The sequence below is a fragment of the Aethalodelphis obliquidens genome, unplaced genomic scaffold (assembly GCF_003676395.1).
Source record: "Aethalodelphis obliquidens isolate GAN/ISIS:26980383/991018 unplaced genomic scaffold, ASM367639v1 scaffold98, whole genome shotgun sequence".
Lineage (NCBI taxonomy): Eukaryota > Metazoa > Chordata > Mammalia > Artiodactyla > Delphinidae > Aethalodelphis > Aethalodelphis obliquidens.
Genome location: NW_020838042.1, coordinates 1602448 through 1626324, shown reverse-complemented (window position 1 = coordinate 1626324; position 23877 = coordinate 1602448). Strand labels below are relative to the sequence as shown.

The following is a 23877-nucleotide window of genomic DNA, read 5'->3' as shown; positions in this document are numbered from 1 at the left end:
TGGTAAAACAAGTTTACTATGACTGTTGAGTTTTGAGCTCTTGTGAAGAAAGCCTGGGATCTGCAATTTGCTTAGGTATTCAAAGTTTGAAAACTCTAGAAATCTAATCAAGAGTAGGACTTGCTAACTATTATTCCACTAATTTTATATTTAAAGATGTTGGAATTTAGACATACATTTGATTCCCTTAAATTTGGTTAAAGGTTATTAACATGAGTAGCAAATTACCTTTTACAGATTTTTATGAGCACAGCTTCAAGTTTGTTATGTGAAGAACGCTGCGTTAGCTGCTGCAGCCAAACATTTTTTGCTACCCAAAGGAACTTTACAGCCTAATAGAAAAGATGAGAGAATTAAAAATCTGGGCACATGCCAGAGAACCAAAAAGCAAAACCAAACCAAACAAAAAAGAACTTCCATAATATATAAATCATCAATTTCAACTCTATACCAGGTACTTGAAGAAGTTGTAAGGGTGTTTTTGTGACCAGCTGAATCAAAATCTGTAGCCATTTTATGTGATGTTGTTTGCTAATAATTATGAAAGATTGGGAAACATACACTTCTGAGCTTCTTGCATTTTTGACACTTTGCAGTATCCTCAGATGTTTGTGGTACATGGGGGTTACTACTTAATTTTTAAAATCTCTGCATCTGAAATTATATGGATATCTCATTTAACCATCTGGAAATAACAGTGGGCAAGATAACATTCTAATAAATGAATAGACCGTTCTGAGTTTTATGTATTAATAAAAGGGAATTGAATATATAAACATGTTATTTTCAGGATAGCCTAAACCAAATCTTTTAAGTGTTGAAATATTTTCATTTTAACTATTTTAATGAAAACTTCATTGACCGTCTTCTGTTCTGCTTCATTAAGCGGTGCATAATAGCTAACCAACAATTTTACAGTACTTTAGAGTTCACAGAGTTCTTTTCATGTAAAATATCTCATTTAGTTTCTCCAACAAAAGTATGGGTTAGGTGGTAGTGTTATATCCACGCTTCAAGGATGATGAATTTGAGTGACCTACCTGATTTGCCAGTGATCACACAACCGGTAATAATGAGTTAGGACTGGAATCCAGGACTTCTGATTCTAAAACACAGTGTAATTTAAATTTTTCTTAATTTGCAGGGTCATCATTATAAGCATCGATTATTGTTCTATTTCATTGTACAGTTATTGATGCCAAAAACTTGGCCTCTATGCACTGGTGCCTCCTAATTGAATCTCGGAGACAGAGTTTGGGGTGAAGTAGAAAAGATTAGCTTTATTGCTTTGCCAGGCAAAGGGGGATACAGCGGGCTCATGCCTTTCAAAACTGTGTGTCCCAACCTGGGAGAATTTGGTGAGGAGTCTTATAGCAATGGTTCAAGGGCGGGGTTGCTGATAAGGATCTGGGTGTGTGCAGGGCCTGCATTCCTTTAATCTGGCCTCAGGGGGTCTCCTGATGAGCTCCTGTGGTTCTTGAGGTTATCAAACTGTGACCTTCTCTCTGGAATGAAGAACGCTTTATCAAGGAGTTAGCATCTTCCATTTGTTGGGGGTTTTAGTTCTGCCAAAGAGCTCAAAGATATTGTTATGTGTATCTTTTGAGGTGGAACCAGGATTCTGTCCCAAGGCTGCACTATTGTTTTTTGACTGCTCCTCCTTTGTCTCCGCATCCCCTCCCTTCCCTGATTAGCAGCTGTTCCAACCTGCCCTCTGGAACTCAAATGAGGTCAGGAAGGCTGAATGAAGCCTATTTCTTACAAACAAGAAATGGGGGACACAGAAAGACTTGTGTCCAGGAGCCCCGCCGGGTCCTGTTCAGTTACATTATGTGCATGGAATATGAAGTTCAGTACTGATCACTGTTGCTTCAGTTGAGACCCAGATGAAGTAATTTTCTTTTAGGAGCCAGGTTGTAAGATAAATACTTTAAATATTAGAATCTAACTCAATGCAGTGAGATGCTTACACCATGAGAAGAAAGTGAAACCTAAGCCAACTGTAGAAACAGCAAATTCCCATCTCTCCTCACCCACTCACTATGGGGCCATATGCTTATTGAGCGGAAGAGTGGGCAGATCTCAGCAGTATGTAAATCAGTCTCTAATCTCCCTCTCCCTCTCCTGGCATATATAGGTGACTTCCTATAGGTTAAATGATGTATGATGAGACTTCACCATCTGCTGCACTCTTATCCCTTCAATAAGTGACCAAGATCATGACATTTTCTAGTTGTCTACTTTTACATTTATTGTCTCTTCCCTATTATCTATTGCTCTTTTGCGTAGATAGATATATTCATTCACTAACCTTTGATAATATTTAATTCTCAGTGTTTAGCTTGATGTCAGAATGGAAAAATATCTTCTGCATGTCATGAGTTTCAGCGGTGGTTTTCCTTACTGATCAGAGGCATTTTTTGTTTGCTTTTGGATTCAAGGCTTATGTTTTAATAAATGAAAAGAGTTACATTCATTGATGTGATAGTAAATGTTTAACAGCATTCACCCTGGGAGAAGAAATTAAAAGCCCTGATTTGACATGATCTCAGACACAATAGAATAAATAACCTTAAGAGCATAGATGATAGTTAAAATAGGAAGTGATGACTTTTTAGTATTTATTCCCGTGGCAGCTTTTCTTAAGTGGGATTCCTCAAGAAAATTAAGTCCTGTAGAAAATGATTTAAGGACCTATTTTCTTTTTTTTTTTTTTAAGAAGATGTTGGGGGTAGGAGTCTATTAATTAATTTATTTATTTTTGCTGTGTTGGGTCTTCGTTTCTGTGCGAGGGCTTTCTCTAGTTGTGGCAAGCGGGGGCCATTCTTCATCGCGGTGCGCGGGCCTCTCACTGTCGTGGCCTCTCTTGGTGCGGAGCACGGGCTCCAGACGCGCAGGCTCAGTAGTTGTGGCTCACGGGCCTAGTTGTTCCGCGGCATGTGGGATCCTCCCAGACCAGGGCTCGAACCCGTGTCCCCTGCATTAGCAGGCAGATTCTCAACCACTGCGCCACCAGAGAAGCCCCCTATTTTCTTATTTTTGTCAAGGATGGTACATATCTAGTCCATTGTAGATGCTTAGGTAACTTATTACTTATAATGGACACCTTAGGCCTTGGTCCTGGACAGTCAGCATCAGCATCAACTGTACAATTGTTAGAAATGGGAATTCTTGGGCCCCACTCAAGACCTATTCAATCTAGAGCTCTGGGGCTGAGAGCCAGCAATCAGTGGCTTAACAAGACCTCCAGGTGATTCTGACGGTCCCAAAGTATGCGAACCACTGCTCCAGGGTATTAGGATAAACTCTCCCCCCAATCCGTTGAGAAAGTTTGCCCTACGACCTCTGAGTCCTCTGCTTCCAGTTAATGGGAAAGGAAAGGATGGGTGCAGAAACCTCACTCATTTTTTAAAAGTGTCGGCCTAGAACTGACAGATATTACCTCTGCTCCCACTCTACTGGCAGTAAGTAATCTTATGGTTACCCAGTGGTGCACTGGAAGCAGCTTGTATCTGCTCATGAGGGTCTATTAGCAAATTTTCAGGCATTTTGTGAGCTACTTGACATTCTCTTGGTAAAATTGGCTATAGTGGGAGTATTTACACCACAGAAATTAGAAAATACTAAAATCAGTTATTTTCTCCCAGAGAGCCAATTGTTAACATATACCAACACATCACAGACCATATAACGGGCTTGGCTGACTCTACTGGGAGCTCTGCAGCTATAATGACCTCAAAATGGTCCTGCTTTGAACCAAATTGGCTGAGCTTTTATACTCTCACCTTGATCAGTCCTTGAATGAGGGCTGCCCTGGAAAGGGAATGCCCTGGGGCAAGGCAGATCTCTTCAGCTGAGACAGTCCCTAAAGGGACTGACAACTGAAGGATGTCTACTGAAATCTTCTTCACCATTTGGGACAAGAGTCCTTCCTTAAAGTAGACTCTGAGAGGCTTATCCCCATGCGTACCACAGCCCCTCTCTCCAAGACTTGCTAATAGGATTGATCTGGGGTGAGTGAGGGCAGTAAGATATTTTTAATGTTCTCTGGAAAATTCTTGTGTGCAGCCACATTAGATACATTTTAAAAGAGTCAAGCCAGTTGCTGAGATGACACTGTTGTTTTGTTTATTTGTGTTGCTTTCAGTAATGTTTGTGCTCTACTTCCTTTCAGTGAAATTGCATCTGGAGCAACAGCCTGTATGCAGCAAACAATTGATAAAAATTTGTAGTGTGGTTGGCTAAAATAATTAAAATACCTTTGAAAGGAATTCCACCCAGAAAATTTACTTTAGAAATAAAATACTATAGACATACAGTAATGTATTCACAAAATAAATTAATAACTTCATGAATTAAGTTACTTCAAGATGTTAATCAAATAAATAATGTGTGCTTTTCTATTAAAGAGGAAGTTAGAAGATCTGAGCTCAGAGTGGAAGGCGGTAACCCATTTACTTCAAGAGCTGAGGACAAAGTGGCCTGGCCCTACGCCTGGACTCACCACTACTGGAGCTCGTAAGTGTGCTGGATCACATTCTCTGTGGCTGTAAACAGTTGCTCAAAAGCACAACAGTGAGATGATCCCTGCGTAAAAGGGAAAATGTGTTGCAATTCTGAAAATAGGAATAAACTTGTATTATTTACTCTGCAAAATGTCTCAGAGTAGGTTCCTTAGAAATAGACTGATTCAAAGTATGGAATGACAAAAGCATATTGGGGTGTGTTCTCCAGGGATGCACCTACAATGAAGAAAGGTCCATGGCAGCGACGGCAGAAGAGGCTGAAGGGTGATTTGACTGCAGCAGAGGCCTCAGCCAGTTCCACAGGAGCCTTAGAGCTGGGCTGGCTCTGCAGAGCTGTCCTGAATTGCAGGAGACAGCCTGGCCTTTGTATTCCTGAACTAGGCAGTCATTGCCCAGGGGCTGCCCGCTGGGAGGAAAGGGAGATCTTAGAAGATTCTTCTGGGGTCAAAGGCAATTCCAAGTAAGGAATACCATCAACAACCAGTACTCCCGGTAGCAGGGATGGGTGTGTTGTCCCTGAAGAAGGAATCAGGGTAGAGCTCCAGAGTAGCCTCCCAAACTAAATATGTGAGGATTCCATCTCAACAAATCCTATAACCTTTAGATAATCTTCTTCAAATATGCCTGCACAAATTCCTGAAACCACAGAAACACACACAGTCCTCCTAGCACTTCCCCCTTGTCCCATTTAAAAGCAATCTTAAGAGCTCTTCCATTTTTAGTTTAAGAAAAAGAAAAATGGACCGTGACTACCACAATTAGACTTGGGAGAGGGATGTTTCTACATTTAGCTATAGTCTTAACTTTTGTTTTTATTGCATATTTTCAGTCTATTTTATTTCACTTTCTATTCATTTGTTAGTAGAAGGTATGCATAAAATCTCATGGCAGTGTTAAGGCTGGCTTTGAATCTCATGGGCAAGGAGCCAGAAAACTTCTCTGCTGTACCAATTCTATAATTAATTAAGCAGAACTAAAAAAAACATCCTTGGTTGTTTTTTTCTGTTACGGTTTTTTGCCTCCTTTTTTTTTTTTTTTCTTTTTGGTCAATCTGGGACACCACAATTGCTATATCAGGGTTTATATTCAACTAATTATATCAGGTTTATTTCTTTTTACAACCTGTAATTTTTGGTTCCCTCAGCACATATGCACAGTTTGTCCCTATATAATCATTTATTGGTATTTGTTCTGTAGCTTTCTCCTGTATATTCAGCCTCAGACTCTCTAACTCTGTAACGAGATTGGGTTCTGATGATTTGTTTGTAAGTTTGTTGTACTCTGAACATAATTATGGGTTTATGCCCCTATTTAAGCTACTATCACGTGGTTGGAAGGTTCCAGTGGCAGGGCACAGAAATCTGTTTAACCTGTAAAGTATCTAGATGTGACAATAATATTTCTAACGCAGAATAGATTCAAAGTTCCAGTTTCAGTTTCCAGAAACATATTTAATTCATCCATTTAATAAATATTTATTGAGTAACTTCTATGTATTGAACATCATACTAGGTGCTGAGGATGCAGCATAGAATAAGTTAAGGTCCCTCCCTTCATGAAACACATATAGTTGACCCTTGAACAACATGGGTTTGAACTGTGTGGGTCCACTTATGTGCAGAACTTTTTCAATAGTAAGTCCTACAGCACTACATGATCCACAGTTGGTTGAATCTGTGCATGTGGACATGGATACAGAGAGCAGACTGTAAGTTATCCATGGATTTTCGACTGCAGTAAGTCAGCAGCGCTAACCTCAGTGTTGATCAAGGGTCAACTGTACTCTGATTGGAAGAGAAAGATGATGAGCTAATAAAGAAGAAAACAGATACTATCTCGATATCGTTCAGAGTTGTATAGTCCACAGATTGATATCAAATGGACACTTGTTAGAAATGCAGAATCTCAGGCCTCACCTCAGACCCAGTGCATCAGAATCTGCATTTTAATAAGATCCCTAGGTGATTCGTTTGCACACTGAAGTTTGAGAAGCACAGTTATGGAGAACAAGAAAGCAGGGTAAGAGGAAAAGTGAGTGGGAATGAAGACATGATTGTCTGTAGTTGGGTCAGTGAAGCTTTTCTATTAAGAGAATGCTTAAGAACATGAGAAAGTTGGTGGAAGTCAGGAAGTAAGCCTGGATGTATATATCAAGGGGAGACTGTTCCAGGCAGAGAGAGAACAATCAGAGCAAAGGCCTTGATGTGGAGCAAGATGCGGGAATAGCAAGGAGACCAGTGAGGCCAGAGCAGAGGGAGAGAGGGGACACATGGCCAAAGCAGAGGGAAACTACATCTTTCATCTCTCCTCCCCTACTTCCTTCTCCCCCAACTAAGAGTCTCATCTGCCTTACTACTCCTTCCCTTCCCCCACTTCCTCCACATTGCCACCAGTAGGGAGAGTCTGAGAAGAGACTGAGCCCTCAGCTCCAAGCCACTGGTGATAGCTGGTGGAGTTGGGGCCAGAGCTGGAGAAGAACTGAGGGAAAGAGGAACTTTCTCAAAAGCAAGGCCTTTCATTCCTTATAGCAAACTGACAAAGAGCTGGGCATAAAGTAAAAATGTTAAATGCACAAATGTTAAATCCAAGTGAGTCAGGTCCAGAGCTGGGCACCAAAATGTTACTAAACTCGGGTCTGGCTGCTCGCCACTTGAAAATCAATACCCGAAAGGCAGTTGTTGGTGGAAAGGAAAGTTGCTTTTAATCAGAAAGCCAGTAATCTGGGGAGAAGGTGGACTCATGTCCCCAAAAAGCAACGCTGAAGATTCTGCTCGGCCATGAAAGTTTTAAAGGGAAAAGGGGAAGTAATCTCACTTAATAATTGGGATGGGGGTCAGAATCATTGCCATCCCCCACTGCATGCAGGCTTGTCGACTTCTTGTGATCTTTCTTTAGATGTTATCTTGTTCACACAGTTTGTTCACGAGATTGCTGAAAGGGAAGCTAGGGAAGAGATCTGGTCATCTGTTAATTACTTATTCTTCATTTGTACTTCTTTGATCTATGGAGAGAACGAACAGGTTAGGCAAGGTAGTGTGTGATCAAAAGATTTGGAAGGTGTGCTAGGGCCAGAGGTGAGTAGAGCATGACGGTGCCTGGTTTAAAGTTAGTGACAAGACACAAGGCACCTCCTGCAGAGAACTCTTTCCTGCAAAGCGCTCTTTCCTGCCAAAAGCTGCTTATAAAATCAAACATTCTTTTTTTCTTTAACATGGTGGTTTAAACATCAGAATTGAATTAAGAATGTTTAACTTTCTGGAAGTCAGGAATATAATCTGAAATAAATACAATATAAAAAGGGAAAATATAATTTGTAATACAGCTCTGATATATGATTATTATTTCATACACTATATTGTAATACAATATAACTTATCATTCATTGTAGTAAGTTTTTTTCCGTTGCACTCCTACTGTTGTGCGAGCTGCTTTTACATATATGTCTTTATCCTCAAAATAATTGCCAAGTGTATATGGTTATACACAGTATTTTTAAGGTAAGGATCTCAAGGCTTGGAGGGAAAATAGTTAGATAAAGGCTACACAGCTGGGAGGAAAAAGAGCCAGGATTATAATCCAAGTGCGTCAGGCTCCAAAGCCCGTGTTTTGTTTTGTTTTGCTTTGCTGTGCCTTGCACTATCTCTCTGTCCAAGAACCTAATGGAAATTCTAGATATGAAGGCAGCTAGCCAACAGTTAATGTTATTTAACTCAGTCTTAGATGTATGGGGAGTAAAAGTGAAATATGTTTCTCTGTCTTTTTCACTTAAGGAGTAGAAAAAATCAGTTTATTCCATTTGAATTTCTTAGAACCATAGAACTCTGAACCTAGAATAATCATTGAAAGTATCTAGTTGAATATATTTCTTCTGTATGTGTGGAAACTGAGGCCCAAGGGGCCTTTTTAAAAATACTAAACCAAGCTCCTTTATGACTGCTTACTTACATTATGTCATGTGATGAGGTGGTTCTGCCTGAGTTGTATAAATTATTTCAATTAGCAGGACAAATAGGCATGCTGGAAAGAAACTTTTTGCAGTTGTTGCTTAGATACCTAAGTGTATCAGTTTCCTATCTCTGCATAAAAACACCCAAATGTAATGTCTTAAAACAAGTGTTATTACTTGCTCATGATTTTGTGGGTCTGCAGTTGGGCTGTGAGCAACTTAATAGGTATTCTGAAGGTCTTACTAGGGGTCATTCATGTACATGCAGTTATCTGGCAACTCAACAGGAGCTAGATGGATTCACTCAAATATCTGACAGCTGGCTGTTGGCTGGAGAACCTTGGTACTTCACAAGGCCTGTCATCCTCCAATAGGCTGGACTGGGCTTCATTATATGGCATTCTCAGGGCATTGTTTCAAGAGGATGAGGGTGAAAGCTACAAGATGTCTTGACCCTAGACTCTGTAATTTATACATCACTTCTGCTACATTCTGTTGGTCGAGACAAGCTTTCAGTCCAGCCCACATTCAAGGGGCAGAGAAATAGATCTCCCCTTTTGAGGGAAGGAGCTGCAATGTCACCACAAAGGGATGGGCACACAGGGATGGGAGGCTGTATTGTGGCCATCTTAACACCCAAACCACTACACTGAAGAAAAAGGGGGAAAGCAGAGATCAAAGTGTTGGTCTATATGCAGTGTCCTATGTCAGTGACTCTCAGACTTTACCATCATCAAAATCACCCATTTCTCGGGGCTCCCCTGGTGGCGCAGTGGTTGGGAGTCCGCCTGCCGATGCAGGGGACATGGGTTCGTGCCCCGGTCCGGGAAGATCCCACATGCCGCGGAGCGGCTGGGCCCGTGAGCCATGGCCGCTGGGCCTGCGCGTCCGGAGCCTGTGCTCCGCAACGGGGGAGGCCACGGCAGTGGGAGGCCCGCATACCGCAAAAAAAAAAAAAAAAAAAAAAATCACCCATTTCTTATTAAAGCACAGATTGTGGGGCTTCATTTCCAAAGTTCCTGATTCAGTAGATCTGGGGTGACGCTTGAGAATTTGCATCTATAAAAGGTCCCCGGATGGTGCTGATGCTGCTGGTCCTGGGACTGCCCTTTAAGAACTACTGCCATAGGCCTATGATGAGTGGGGAAGGAGTTCATCCCTGCTTCCTGCGAGCAACCTAGTGCGGAACCTGAGTGAGAGCCAGTGCTGTGGATGCCAAAGGGACCTCCACGTTATTTCAGGACCACCCGCCCCAGGACTTTGTAGCTTGGGAGTTCAAGTAGATGTACAGCACGCCTAGGCAGTATTTGCCTAGCAGAGCAGCTTAGAGACCTGTGGGGAGAATAGCCATGCTTATACAAAGCTCCCCTGGAGACTCTGATAAACGTTTAGGTAGGCAGGACTTTGAATCAGACTGAAAGGCCTGCTTGGCAGATGGAGGCAAAGAGCCAACAAATCTGGTTGTAAATGTCAATGTGAATCCTTTCTTATCCACAAGCTGCTGGGTCTGGGAACATTCACATACCACAATACCCGATTTAGCATTTCCGAAAGAAATTGCATATAGAACATGCTTCATGTGAAGACTCCCAAATCAGGATGTTGGAGTTCTTCAAATTTCCCAGGGTGATAAGTGTGAAATGAATGACCGTTGTATAAATAGACACATAGAAGTGCCAGTTAATAGAGGTTTCTAATTGATGAAACACTGGTAAAACCATCTCTTCCTGTAATTAATTTTGGAGAGAGCAAGTCTCAAGTGTAATTAGGAAAATGCTGCACTGGAGGTCAAGAAGCCTAAATTCTAATCTCAGCTGTGCTGCCAACTAGATAAGGGATCAACACACTCTTTTTGTAAAGAGCCAGATAGTAAATATTTTCAGCTTTGTGGGTCATGGGATCAACTTTGTCAGTGTATACTAAAAGCAGCCAAACCATAGACAATATGTAAATAAACAGCATGGCTGGGTTCCAATACCACTTTATTTACAGAAACCAGAAGGGGGCAGGTGGGAAAAAATTTGGCCCTTAGTGGCCTACCCATATCCCCTCGGCACTAGTCCTTCTTGTGAACCCTGAGGCTTCTAAAGGCAAGCACCTGGGGCTCTGCCCAGGCACTTTCTCTCGCCATAGGAGCAGCTCACTCACTTGCAGAGCACGTTGCAAGTGCTGGGAAGGAGGCATCCCTAGAACAGTACTCACCCACTGATGGATAGAAGTGGATGCACAAATACTGTGCCCTCTTTATTCCTTGAGTAGGACAACTCCAGGGCATGGTTCACACCAGACGTCTCCAGGGGGTTGAACCACAGTTGACCACAGTGATAACCTGTTTATTAGCATACCCTGTAGGGACTTCCTTCCCATTCCTATTCATCTCCTTACTCTTCCACCACAGCTTTCTGGTATCATCTACCAATTAAACTACTTGTAATTAAATCCTTGTCTTAGAGCCTACTTCTAGGTGAACCTAAATTAATACAAAAGGTCTTAGAATTACTGCCATGGTTTTACCTTTTAAATGAGTTTTGTTCTGATTCCCATTTTGTAGATGAGAAGACCAAGGGACAGAAAAGAGTAAAAATTTGTCCAAAGTTACAAAGCTAGTAAGTGGCAGAGTGGGTATTCAAAGTTTCATCTCTGTGATGCCAGAGCATATGCTGTTAATCGGAACACTATATCTCAAGCAGTGATTTATTTATCTCCATCTGAATTTTTGAAGGCTATACTTAAGTACCAAACACATATAAAATTATTTATACATTTATTAGTCAAACTTCACTTGCCTCTCTAGAGTTTAATAAAGCATCCCAAGGCTATTTCAGTAATACTTTAAATATCTAGGCAATTTGAGAAAAACATGAGGTTAATTGGAGCTTAAATATAATCTTGGCATACTATTTGTTTGATTTAAATCGTGAGAAAACAATTCATTTATTGTGAAAACGGCCTTCGTTTATCTGTAATGGTCATGAGAGAAGAAGGAAGGAAGCTGTCAATTAGTTCTCACATTCTTACTCCTCCTTTGGGTCCCCATCCTTCTCAGAATCACAAGGAGGAGTGCCCCCCCACCCCTTCCTGTTCTGGCTAGGTTTCCAACTGTTAATTCTGCTTCCGCTGAACCCTTCGGATAAGGCACATCAGTTTCAGCCAGGTCTTTCTCGTCTCGTTAACAGCTGACTACTTTACTGAAAACACCTAGAACAAGGCTATGTACCATCATTGGTTTTATAATTAAAACCTCTAAACCTTAAAAACTTCCTGAAAGTCTAAGACACTAGGCGTAAGATTTTATATCAGAAAGTGAGGTCCCCTAATCAATTATGACAACAGGATAAGAAATGAATGTTTGACCCTCCCCAAGAGAGTTCAAAGCCCTGAGGAACTACAGAGAGCCTCCAGCTCTTGGCAGCAATAAACTAACTAATTAATTAATTAACTAACTCATATTTGTATACATCAGTGAGGTGAGGGTGCTTGAAATATAATGAGATATGGTACACTATGCAAAGGAAAGTGACAGCAGTAAACCCTGGCTGGGGAGGCCCCAGTATTGGTCACATTGATCAGAAGGAAGTCTTTGGATGTAGGCCATGGGAGTCTTTGGTCTCAGGCCAGGTTCTTCAACAATGTTCCCTGGTTCACAGGGAGGATATAACAGTGGTGTCATTGTTAATATCCAAGAAAGTGATAGACTGTGAAAACTAGAGTATTTAGATGTTAATATCCATTTTGTGATGATGAAGTTCCCTTTGTTCTTCCTCTCTTAACCTTTTGGCAGTTTTATTACTTGGTTACCATCTCCGTTTAGGGCTGAGCTTTGGGGTCTGAACTGGCAAAGGAAGAGAGGTTCCAATCCATCATTTCTAATGCTTGTTGGAAGCATTCCTGGAAGTTTCAGTGTGTGTGTGTGTGTGTGTGTGTGTGTGTGTGTGTGTGTGTGTAGGAGGAGAATAACATCAGTGGTTGAATAAAGTATTCTGATCATTGGAGATCTTTCAATTACCCATACCCTGCATTTTAACAGAAATAAAGGGTTTATTACAGTAAAGTTACCTTAGCCTTCTTATTTAACTCCTTCTAAAAAAGGACCTTTGCTGGAAATCACTATAGAATATACCATAATGTTGAATTTCTTCTCAAGCTCTTATCAAGGAGAAATTAGAAATGTTTAAACATATTCATGAGAATAGGTAGCCCACAAAAGTACGGCTTCTCCATATATTCCTAATATTTTCCAAAATTTCACTTAATCATTTTGAAATTGAGTATAACTTAACCCTCAAAGAAAGAAGATTCCAAAAGGAAATTGTAATAGTTTGCACTTAAATTGTAGATTCTAAGATAGTGATCTGAAAGGCCTTTGAGAGGGCATTCATTCTTCTCCACTATCTTCACGAAAAGCTCTTTCTCTCTCTCAGAAGCAATCTTAAGGTTAACTGCATACTCCTTTTAAAAATCAAGAGTAGGTGGCGTTCCACCACTGCTGATATACTTAAAACCATCTTTCAACTGCCTAACCCAAGTTCCAGTTACTGTCTAAATTACTTTTTGAGTAGGAAAAGTACATTTAGACGTTCTTTGTACATGTAGAGATTCTTTAGACATCTCCCTTCAAACTTTCCTTTTCTGGCACAGATCAGGTGAGTGCCCATGACCTATGAATAAAAAAAGCTGTCTCAAATGTTTAAAACATCTCTGTTTCTCCAGTGTTTAAACATCTCTGTGTCCCTGCTTCTAACCTCCCAGGTGTGTTTTCCATACTTTTCTCTGTTGTGGGCTTCAGAATTGGACCCAGTTCCATAATTACCATTCTACTCATGACTCAGTCACATCACAAAGTCTGCATACCCTTTTCCTACTTTTATACGATACTATCGTTCTGCCTGCAGTAATGTTCTACTGGCTCGTACTAAATTGGACAACTATTTCAGGACCTGGTATTTTTTTTTTTTTTTGGCCGCATTTTAGCTTAGCCAGTCATGTCCTTCTGTATTGGAACATCCAAAAAAGGTTTTCTTTGTGATACGAAGTATCTTTAAGTTGACTCACATGATTTTATCATCAGCATTTATACATACTCATGTTTTCCTCATCCTAGAACTATTCTACTTCAACCATACATATTCCTCCAGGTACTGCCAAATCTCTCTCCTCTCATTCATGGCCACTCCTTTAGAAAGAGTCATCCACATTCCTCCCTCTGATTTTCCCCCCACTGCAGCCTGGCTGTGTTACCAACCGAACTTGGGTCCACTCGGCCAACATGCCCCAAAGCCAGTCTACTGACACTGGGTTGTGGTGAAGGAAAGTACAGTGTTTATTGCAGGGTGCCAAGCAATGCTTAAAAGACCCAAACTCCCTGATGGCTTTTAGGCAAGGGTTTTTAAACACACTGTTAGAGGAATAGTGTCATATGCCTCATCAACTCATGGACCTTCTTCTGATTGGTTGGTGGTGAGGTAACAAGGTGATGTTTTGAGAATCTCAGCCATCAACTTTCTAGTTCCAACCAGTCCAGGGTCTACGGGCTTGTGGGCAGCATGGAGTCACTGTGTAGTCACCATCCTCCACCGGCAGGGGTCTTAGTTTCTGCAGAACAACTCAAAGATATGCATCACACTGTTATGTACGTTCCTTCAGGAGGAACTAGGAGTCCTGTGACTCTATTGTTTTTTTTAATCATCAACTGCTTGCGTCTGCTCTTTGCAACTTGGGAAGGCCTAGGAGACTAAAGCCTTTTTTCCGCAAACAGGCAACGGAGGACACAGAGAGGCTTTTGTATCTGGGAAGGCCTCGCCGGGTCCTGCTTGGTTTCAGTCCCCCCTTTTCTTTGCTGCTCCTCAATCCTGAGGGGAACAGGGGTGGGACAAGAAAGGGAATAGTTTTGGATAGAAAAGCTAATCGTAAACTCGGTAGAGGAACTCGGTTTCAGGGGGACTCGGTTTCAGCTGTGTCCCTCCATCAGTCCACTGAAAGTGTCCTAAGGCCAGAAATGACCTCTATGTTAAAATACCATTTCAATCCTCATCTTTCTTAATCTCTTAGCAGCATTTAATGCAGTTGGCCCTTCCTAGTTTGGAACATTTCTTCTCTCCCTTCACATACATAACACCACCCTCTTTTTCCTCTCACCTCCCTGGCCGCTCTTTCTCAGCTCCCTGGCTGGCTCAACCTTCTCTCTTTGGATTTCAAATGTTTAAAGTAAGGTAGGCATGCTTTTTTTTTTTTTTCACATTCTTTAACCTCTCGGGTAATCTCATCTACTTGCGTGGTTTCAAGTACCAGCCATATACTGAAGTTTCCCACATTGTTACTTTAGATCTACACCTCTCTTTTGAGTTCTAGATCTATATACTAATTCAAAAATTATAGCAGTGGAAAAAAACCAGATAAATATTCCTGTCCTCGTGGAGCTAATGTTTTTGTGGGAATAGACAATAAAGAAAATAAATACACACAATATATTTGCACGTTATGAGGTAATACTGCAAAGGGAAATAAAACAGGGAAGAGTGTAGGGAGTATGAGTGTGAAGTATAAGGGTGGAACTTACAGAGACTTCATTAAAAAGGTGAAATTTATGTGAAGACCAGAATGTGCTCAGAATGTGAGCTAAGTGGATATCTAGGGGAAGAACCTTCTAGGCTGCGGCATTCCAGGAACGGCATTCTAACAAAGGCCATGACATGGGAGGCTGACTAGAATTGGAAGAATTTCTGATGGGGCTGGAGCACAGTGAGTGAAGGGGAGAACAGTTAAGAGATGAGATTACATCAGGGAGAGCATTAGAGGCCATGGGGATGACATTGACTTTGTGTAAGATGAAGACATAAGAGAGGCTTTCGAGCCCAGCCGTGAGATGGTCTGACATATGTTTTGGCAAAAACTTTCTGGATGTGTTAAGAATAAACTGTAGGGAGAAGAGGAAGGTGGAAGCAAGAGAAGACCAGGTAGGGGATTAATGCAATAATTTAGGTGAGAAATGAGGATAGTTTCATCTAGAGTAGGGGCAGTGGAAGTGATGAGAGGTGGACAGATTCAGGGTGTGTCTTAAAGCTAGAGCCAACAGGATGTGTTGGCAGATTTGATATGGGGAATGAGAAAATGTGATGAGGTCTTTCACCTGAGCAAATTGTAAGGCTGATGTTGTCATTTACAGAATTGGAGAAAGTGGTAGGAAGTACAGGATGGTGGGAGGCAACATAAAAATCTCTGATTTGTACAAACTAAGTTACATATGCCTAGTAGTTAACCAAATGGAGGTGTAGTGTAAGTAGAGGGACGTATGACCTGGAGGTTAGGAGAGAGATCCAATCTGGAGATGTAAATATGCAATTGTTAGCATAGAGCTGAGCCATGAGATTGTGCTAATTAAAGCCAAACAGTAACTATAGATAGAAAAGAGAAGATCTACAAAGATTGATCCCTGGAGGACTTCAGTGGTAAGAAGTAGGGATTATAGTAATAAGTTCTGAAGTAGGAGGAAAACCAGGACAGAGAAACCTAGAAGCCAAGTGAAGGAAATTAATTGGGAGGAAGGAACTGATAAACTGTGTCAAATGCTGCCTATAAGTCTAGCAAGAAAAAGCCTGAGAATCACCCTTAGATTTAGCAAACTTGCATAGAGTGATAGGGGGATGAAATATGCTAATCAGCATGAATTCAAGAGAACCCATACATCCAAGGACTCACTCAATGTATGCACTTGGATGTCCCCCAGACTCTTCAGATGCACCACATGCAAAACTGAGCTAGTGAATTTCCTCTTCCCTCTTCTCCTATCTCAGGAAATAGCAACACCATCCATGCAAGCTGGTACCAATAAGTGATCCTGGATGGAGACCTCCTTCTACCTCACTTTCCTCATATAATCAACCACCGAATCCCACTGATTTTATTACTTACATATCTTTCAAGTTATTTGATTATGTCCATCTCCACCCCTTCTGCCACCGTCATATTTTACCTGGATGTTTGCTTCCTAACTGATTTCATTCACCTCCCTCTAATCCATTCCCCATATGAACATACTCCATAAAGAATAATCATGCAAAATGTGAACCTCATTCTATCATAATCCTGTAATGGTGCCCCATTGCTTTTAGAATAAATCTCCAAATCATTAACATAGCCCACAAGGTCTTACACAATGGTACCCCTACCTGCCCTTCTTGTTCCACTGTCCACCTTCTTCTTCAAAGTCCAGCCCTTCTGGCTTTCTTCAGTTCCTTTAGCGTGTCTGCTTCTTCCTGGGCTCAGGGTTTCCACATCTACTGCTCTCACCTGGATGATCTCTCCTCTCATTCATCCTTTAGATCTCAGCTGCACAGGGTCCTTCCTTGAGCGCCTATTATACAATCTCAAAGTATACCTTTTCTTTTTCATATCCTTACCATTATTTTGATTAATGATTTCTGTAATTATTTAACTTTCATTTGCTAATAGACTGTAAGTTCCAAACGGATCCTATTTTATATCTTATTTATCAAAGTATACCCTTTTGGCTATGCAGCTTTTATTCAATGACTAGCTTGTGGTAGATGTTAAACCTCATATATTCTGACCAGATAAACAGTACATTTATTTTAGAGTTGGATCAAATAAAGTCGACCTCCCATGTAATTATAATATGAGAGAGATTAAGTGGTTATATGGTTGTCCAGCTGTTTAGTAGAAGAAGCTGGACTCAAGCCCACATCTCCTGAGTTTGATCTCAGTGCTCGTCAATATTCTTATATATCTCAACTTTTATTTTTCTGCTTAGACATAGCTGACAGGTACGCCTGTCCACACATTCTCAGTGGTAAATCCAATTTTTTTAAGACTGCTGTATTGATCAAACAGGGATGTGCTGTGGCTTTGATGCAAATCTTGCAGCCTAAATCTCACCCCCATTTCATTCCTTAACTCTCATTCTTGACTGTGTCTTGGTATATAATTTGAGAACCTCTATAGTCTAACATGCTATGTTCCTCTTAAAATTTATATTTATTTCTTCTCTCATCTTCAACATTTTAAAGAAAATATGTTTTCATCTCATTTTCCAAAGTACTTGCCAGCCTACGATGAGTTCATTAAACAGACATTCAATGTAGCTATCTTAATATTTATGCAAGATTGCTAACAGCACTAACTATACCAGTGCCTAAATTGAATTATAACCTACCATAGGAAAAAGTCAGAATTATAATACCTTCAGTTCTTGCTTCTGAGATAGTTATCACGACTTCAAAAAAAATGTTGTCCCACATTAAAAAGCAGAAGCTAAATAGCATGACACTAGAAAAGTGGGAGACACCATTAAAATAAAATAATCAGTAGCCTCCACTCGCCGCAACTAGAGAAAGCCTGCGCAGCAACAAAGAGCCAATGCGGCCAAAAATAAATAAATAACAATAAAATAAAATAATCTCCCATGTCACTTCCGTTTCCCAGGACTATTCTTTCTTCTTGAAGAAATTTATGGATAAAAGATATAAATAAACTTCCTGTGTTTACTGTGGATTCTAAGTGGAGGAGGTAGTTTTCCTTCTCATGTTGAAATGAATAAGAATGCTGTTCCCTTGATTATTAGTATTTTTTATTGAAGTACAGTTGATTTACAGTATCGTGTTATTTTCAGGTGTACAGCACAGTGATTCAGATATATATATATCTGAACATATATATTCTCAGATTCTTTTCCCTTATAGGTTATTACAAAATACTGAGTATAGTTTCCCATGCTATATTAATATATTTTTTAACCCTATGATTTGGTGATAAGCATTTTTACTTACTAAGTCCAGCAAACCCAAAATAGGAGCCCTATTATTTTTCTTAATGATTCTTATTTGTTTAAGGTAAAATGTGCCTCTTTCTTTTGAACCTGCGCTCCATGTTTAACAAATAAGGACATAACTCAGGACTGAATCGTGCACTTTGATTTGAGATTTATTTTCAAGAAAGGACCCAGTTTCACAAGAAATTTTATGTTTTCCTGTACGGCTGACATCCACTCCCGGCAGCTGAAAGACAAAGTTGTCTAATAAAGCTTTCAGATTCAATTTGCTCTCTGCAGCCAGCTTGAGGATCTCTGGAGGTCACTCACAGCATGTGCTGCAATCCCAACAGGGAGAAGTAATGAAAAGATCCTGGTTAAAAAGCTGACGCTATCCTTTCCAACCTCTTTGAATGTGAATATAATAAGCAAGTTTACAGACACAAATCTCTGTGATTCTGGGGATTTCCATCTTGATCTCTGACTCCAAGGAAGAGTTGAATGCATGGATTTGTATCTATTATCTGGTTGAATAAATGCTTCATATTGAGCATATTGAGGAAAACATGCTTTACAACAAAGGTCTGATGTAAATCAGGGAAAACAACATTGTCACGTCATGTTTAACTCTGTTAGAGGATCTCTAAGATCTCACAGTCTGGTTCTATTCCAGTAATACCTCGGTATATCAGAGCTTTGTTCAAAAATAATGCCTGCTTTCACTTCGATTATTCCCCCTGGCTTTTGCATTGACCCAGACACACCTAATATTTATCTTAGAGCCAACATGCATTAATGCCTTGCTCTGTACCAGGCATTTTGGTAAATATTCCTTGTGGATTGTTCCATTTAATCTTACAACAGCCTTATAAGATAGGTTCCACATTAATTCCTTTTTTACCATAGGAGGAAAGTAAAGCTTCCAGAGAGTTTTTATCCCAAAGACAATCAACTGCTAAGTAGGCACAGCATGGCCCTGTATCTCCCTAAACTTCATACCTGTCTTTAAATCTTTATGTCAAACGTACAGGTGATGCGATGGACTCCATAGACTGTAGAATCAACTCTACTATAGTGTTCATACTTTTGCAATATATTTTCCGAGTGCAATTCAATAGCAATAGTACTGCTTCCCCCTTTTTTCTTCTCTTACATGACATCCAAATCTTATATTAAAGCTATGTGGGTGGACTTAGGTCTTAATAGCAGCACCCTTGATGCTTAGTACTAACCTTGTAGATATTGAAGTGATTTCAGTAAAAAGAAATATATAATAATTTCTTCTCTTTTCTTTCCTCTTTTCTTTTCTCTTTTTCTCCCATGGGAATGAAAAAAGAAAAGCATTGAGATGATAAACCTGATTCTCCCACAGTGTTACTGTTTAGCTTTATTTATTCTCCCAGTTCTGTATCTGTCAGCCCAAGGTCAAACAACCAGTACAGTGGCAGAATTATAAAAAGTAGGTCTGAGAGAAGACCACAGGGTACTGTAGGTCTAATGCCCTGCTACAGTTGGAAATCAATTAAAGAAATCTCTTTAAACAGTGCTTCATTTAATCTCCTCTTAAAGAATACCACAACCTTCTTGATAAACCCTGTGCGTGTGTGTTCAGAACTGACTTTCCAAAAATATTGCATAGTCTTTTCTTTGTTCGGTTGCTGCGGTGAACAAGTGGACCCCACTGTTTACTTTGGCATGAAATAATTGAACATGGCCTTGGACTTCATCCAACCAAGCACACAAACCAGAAACCTAGGGTTCATCATCATCTTCTAGAGACCCCCTCTTTCTGCCCTCAAAGTCACAGATGCCCCTCCGATATGTCCCCATACCTCTCTTTGCCTCCCATCTCCAATTTCAACCAGTCCACTGCCCTCCTCCTTGTTATGCGTCACATGGTAGATCTTAAGATTTCACTCGAAAGGAGTTATGTGCTTAAGAAGCATTAAAAGCCACTGGACTAGATGATGTCGAAATTTCTCTGAAAATAAAAGGGGGTGAAGTTAACAGCCTTGTTAAGAACTCATCAAAATGGACATTGCTGACCCCTCTACTAGCCAGTGTCCCACTTAAACATGCCCCTAGACCGGAGTATATTTTTCACAACTGGATAAATCTGAGGCATTATAGTAAAAGGCAGTGTGAGAAAGGCAGTGGGTGCGAGTGGATTGAAATGAATGAGTGGGCAGACCTAAGCGGGCAGAAAAGATGAGGACGGTAATAAGCCGTACTAAGAGATGCATGCTCGAGGAATAAATTGGCAGTGGTGGAGGAACTAAAGGAATGATAAGGTGGGTCAGACTGCCACGTGAAAATCAACTAAAACAAGTCACGAGTACAGTGAGCGAAGCTGGAAATGGGAAAAACAAAACATTCAAATCTGTATGATCATAAATAAGAACATTCTTTACAAGTTTATAACATCTACTTTGATCTTAAAAATATCAAGAATGAACATTTATCTTTTTGCTCTAGTTGGGGAAACCAAATAAGCGAAGACTCAAGACAGAAGCTTTAATATTCCTATTTCTAGTCCGTCGTTCCTCTAACTACACTGGGGAGAATAGGAATTTATTCACGAAATCATAGCGCACTGCAATTTGGGGATGCCTTTTGAAGCTTGGAAGATGTAATTTGGGACAAATAAAAAATCGTTATTTTTTATAAAGTAAGTTATTTATAGAGTTGACTATTTCAGTGAGAGGTATAGGTTAATGACATAAACCACTTCAAGAAGGTTTTAGATCTGGGGTTGGCAATTTTTTCTTTTTTTCCTGTGAAGAGCCAAATAGTAAATATTTTTGGCTTTGCAGGTCAGAAGGTCGACTACTGCTACTGAAATGCAAAAGCATCCATGATCAGTACATAGATGAATGAACGTGATTTTGTTCCAATAAAACTTTATTTTCGAAAATGGGTGGTGGGTTGGATTTGGCCTGAGAACTGTAGCTTACTGACCTCTCTTGTAGATAAGTACTTGCAGATAGGTTCATAGTAGTTAATAAAGAGCATATGGGATTGTTGAATGTATTTCTCTAATCTTTTTAAGGCTTCCTCCATGGAGAAATTTATTTCTTATCAACAGTGTTTCTAATGCTTACTCAGAAATAAGAATACGATTTGCCCAGCAAAGAATGGAAATTTGTAAAGCCCTCATGGTAAATAAAGAGATGGTGTGAAACACTTGGTACAACTATTAAGAATGTTCCACTATCATTTGAGAAACATTTAGACATTTATAAAAGTTCCACTTATATAAATAGAATTAAACCTAAATCATTTTGTCTGCACTTTGGGAACATTTTCCCATTTTAGCAGCAAAAGCACCATAAAAAGGGGGGAGGGGTAACTAGATTTTAGATTTTTTTATTATTATAAACATGTATATTTAATTACTGAGGTACTCTTAGGTAGGTATACTTAAGTAGAGGTAATAATTTCTATATCACCTGGAATCTACTGCTCACTGTTCTAGGGATGACAGTGTTATGCATCACTTCTGAGCTTGCTTTGAACATTGAAACCATTAGCACACTTCTACAAAGGTGGGATGGTCTTCCAAAGAAGCATAATAGATCAGCAGAAAAGGGCTATCATAATGCCACTTCGACTGACTAGCACTTAAATAATGAACTAGGTGGAAAGAGATAAAGTATGTAGTTATAGCCAGCAGGAGATGTCACTATCAGGGAGATGAGAAGCCATTTCCCAATATTCTCTTAGTTATTGGTGAAATTCTTTCTCCAACTGTTAGTTCTAATCTTATGAACTAAAAAAGAACATTTTTCAAGAGAATTAGAAGACAAGGCTCTCCTGGTGGCACAGTGGTTGAAAATCTGCCTGCCAATGCAGGGGACGTGGGTTCTGAGCCCTGGTCCGGGAGGATCCCATGTGCCACAGAGCAGCTAAGCCCGTGTGCCACAACTACTGAGCCTGTGCTCTAGAGCGCACAAGCCACAACTACTGATCCTGCGTGCCACAACTACTGAAGCCCGTGCGCCTAGAGCCCATGCTTCACAACAAGAGAAGCCACCGCAATGAGAAGCCTGCGCACTGCAACGAAGAGTAACACCCGCTCGCCGCAACTAGAGAAAGCCTGCACGCAGCAACAAAGACCCAACGCAGCCAAAAATAAATAAATTTATTAAAAAAACAGAAGAGAGAGAGAATTAGAAGACAAGACACAGACTGGGAAAGAAATATTTGCAAAAGACACATCTGATAAAGGAATATTATAAAAAATAGACAAAGAACTCTTAAAACTCAACAATCAGAAAACAAACAGCCTGATTAAAAATGGGCCAAAGCTTCTTTGTGGTGCTGATTTGCATTGCCCACTTGTTTGGTTGGCCAGGAAGGGCGTATGCGTTTTTTCCTGAATATATTCGGGGGTTCTGCCATTTTTCCTGTGCTTTAAAGGCGAGTCCAATCTACCTCTTGAAAGCTGTTTCCTGCAATTCTGCCTTGCCTTCAAATCCTCTTCATTGCCTTACCTCAATATATTTTTGGACGATAGTTATCATTTATAACCCTGCAGGTTTGTGAATTGCAGTGCCCCTGAGCTCCATTTTTCAACTTGCTCATTTCTGAGCTGGCCGCAAATCTGCAGGACTGCTTCAGGCCCTATTCTGGTTCCAGGGGGCGGGCTGAGCCTTTGGTTAATTCTTCTTCCTGATTGGAAATTAGTGTGACATGTGCCTGTCCAAACACCTAGAGCTAGTCTCTCATTGGTTCCCCCTCTTCCCGTACATCCTCCGGACAAATTGCAAACTGTTCGAAACAGGAGGTTAAAGGTGCTGATTCTCCAAGTGGGGAGATTGTTAGTGAAGTGGCTGGAATGGCAAACCCGTGCACCAGGAGATGAAAAATGAGGTACGTTTTAGAAACCCTTCCCGATCACATGGCGTACCATCGTCTGGGTTTCCCATTGCATGTTTTAGCTGTAGGAAGATTTCCTTGAACCTGGAGAATTGGGACCCTTGGAATGGGTACCACGCAGTATTACTTTAAAGGGTCTGCATTTGCTTACCCAACCTCAGCAATCCTCTCAGCCCCAAGATTGTCCAGCCTTATGTCTCATCCAGCTGTGGGTGTAGATGTGGTCAATCCAGGTTGCATCACAGCCCCTGAACGAATTTTGTAAAAATTTCTCTCTCTTTCACTGTCTTTGTTTTTCTATTTTTTGTAGTTTATTTTTATAATGGGGTATCTGATTTTCACTGCTGTGTTTATGCTGCTTTACACCCACTTGATTCACTTACAAAGGGATATCAATAAATAATTTTTAAGATTAAAAATAAATGGGCCAAAGACCTTAACAGACACCTCACCAAAGAAGATATACAGATGGCATATAAGCATATGAAAAGATGTGCCACATCATATATCATTAGGCAAATGCAAATTAAAACAATGAGATACCACTACATACCTATTTGAATGGCCAAAATCCAAAACACTAACACCACCAAATGCTGGTAAGGGTGTGGAGCAGTAGGAGCTGTCATTCATTACTAATGGGACTGCAAAGTGGTATAGCTATTTTGGAAGACAGTTTGGTGGTTTTTTTACACAAGAAAACAGACTTTTACCATACAATCCAGCAATTCCGCTCCTTGGTATTTTTCCAAAGGAGTTGAAAA

At 40.4% G+C, this 23877-nt stretch overlaps 1 protein-coding gene across 4 annotated transcripts in view; it reads left to right on the top strand.

The window, feature by feature from the left end:
* Positions 1–23877, top strand: part of DMD (dystrophin) — a 2234319-nt gene that overhangs the window by 1493619 nt on the left and 716823 nt on the right. For all 4 annotated transcript variants that reach the window (XM_027096086.1, XM_027096084.1, XM_027096085.1 and 1 more), the window contains one exon: positions 4410–4518. In XM_027096086.1, coding sequence (XP_026951887.1) covers positions 4410–4518 — 109 coding nt within the window. The remainder of the gene's footprint in view (positions 1–4409; positions 4519–23877) is intronic.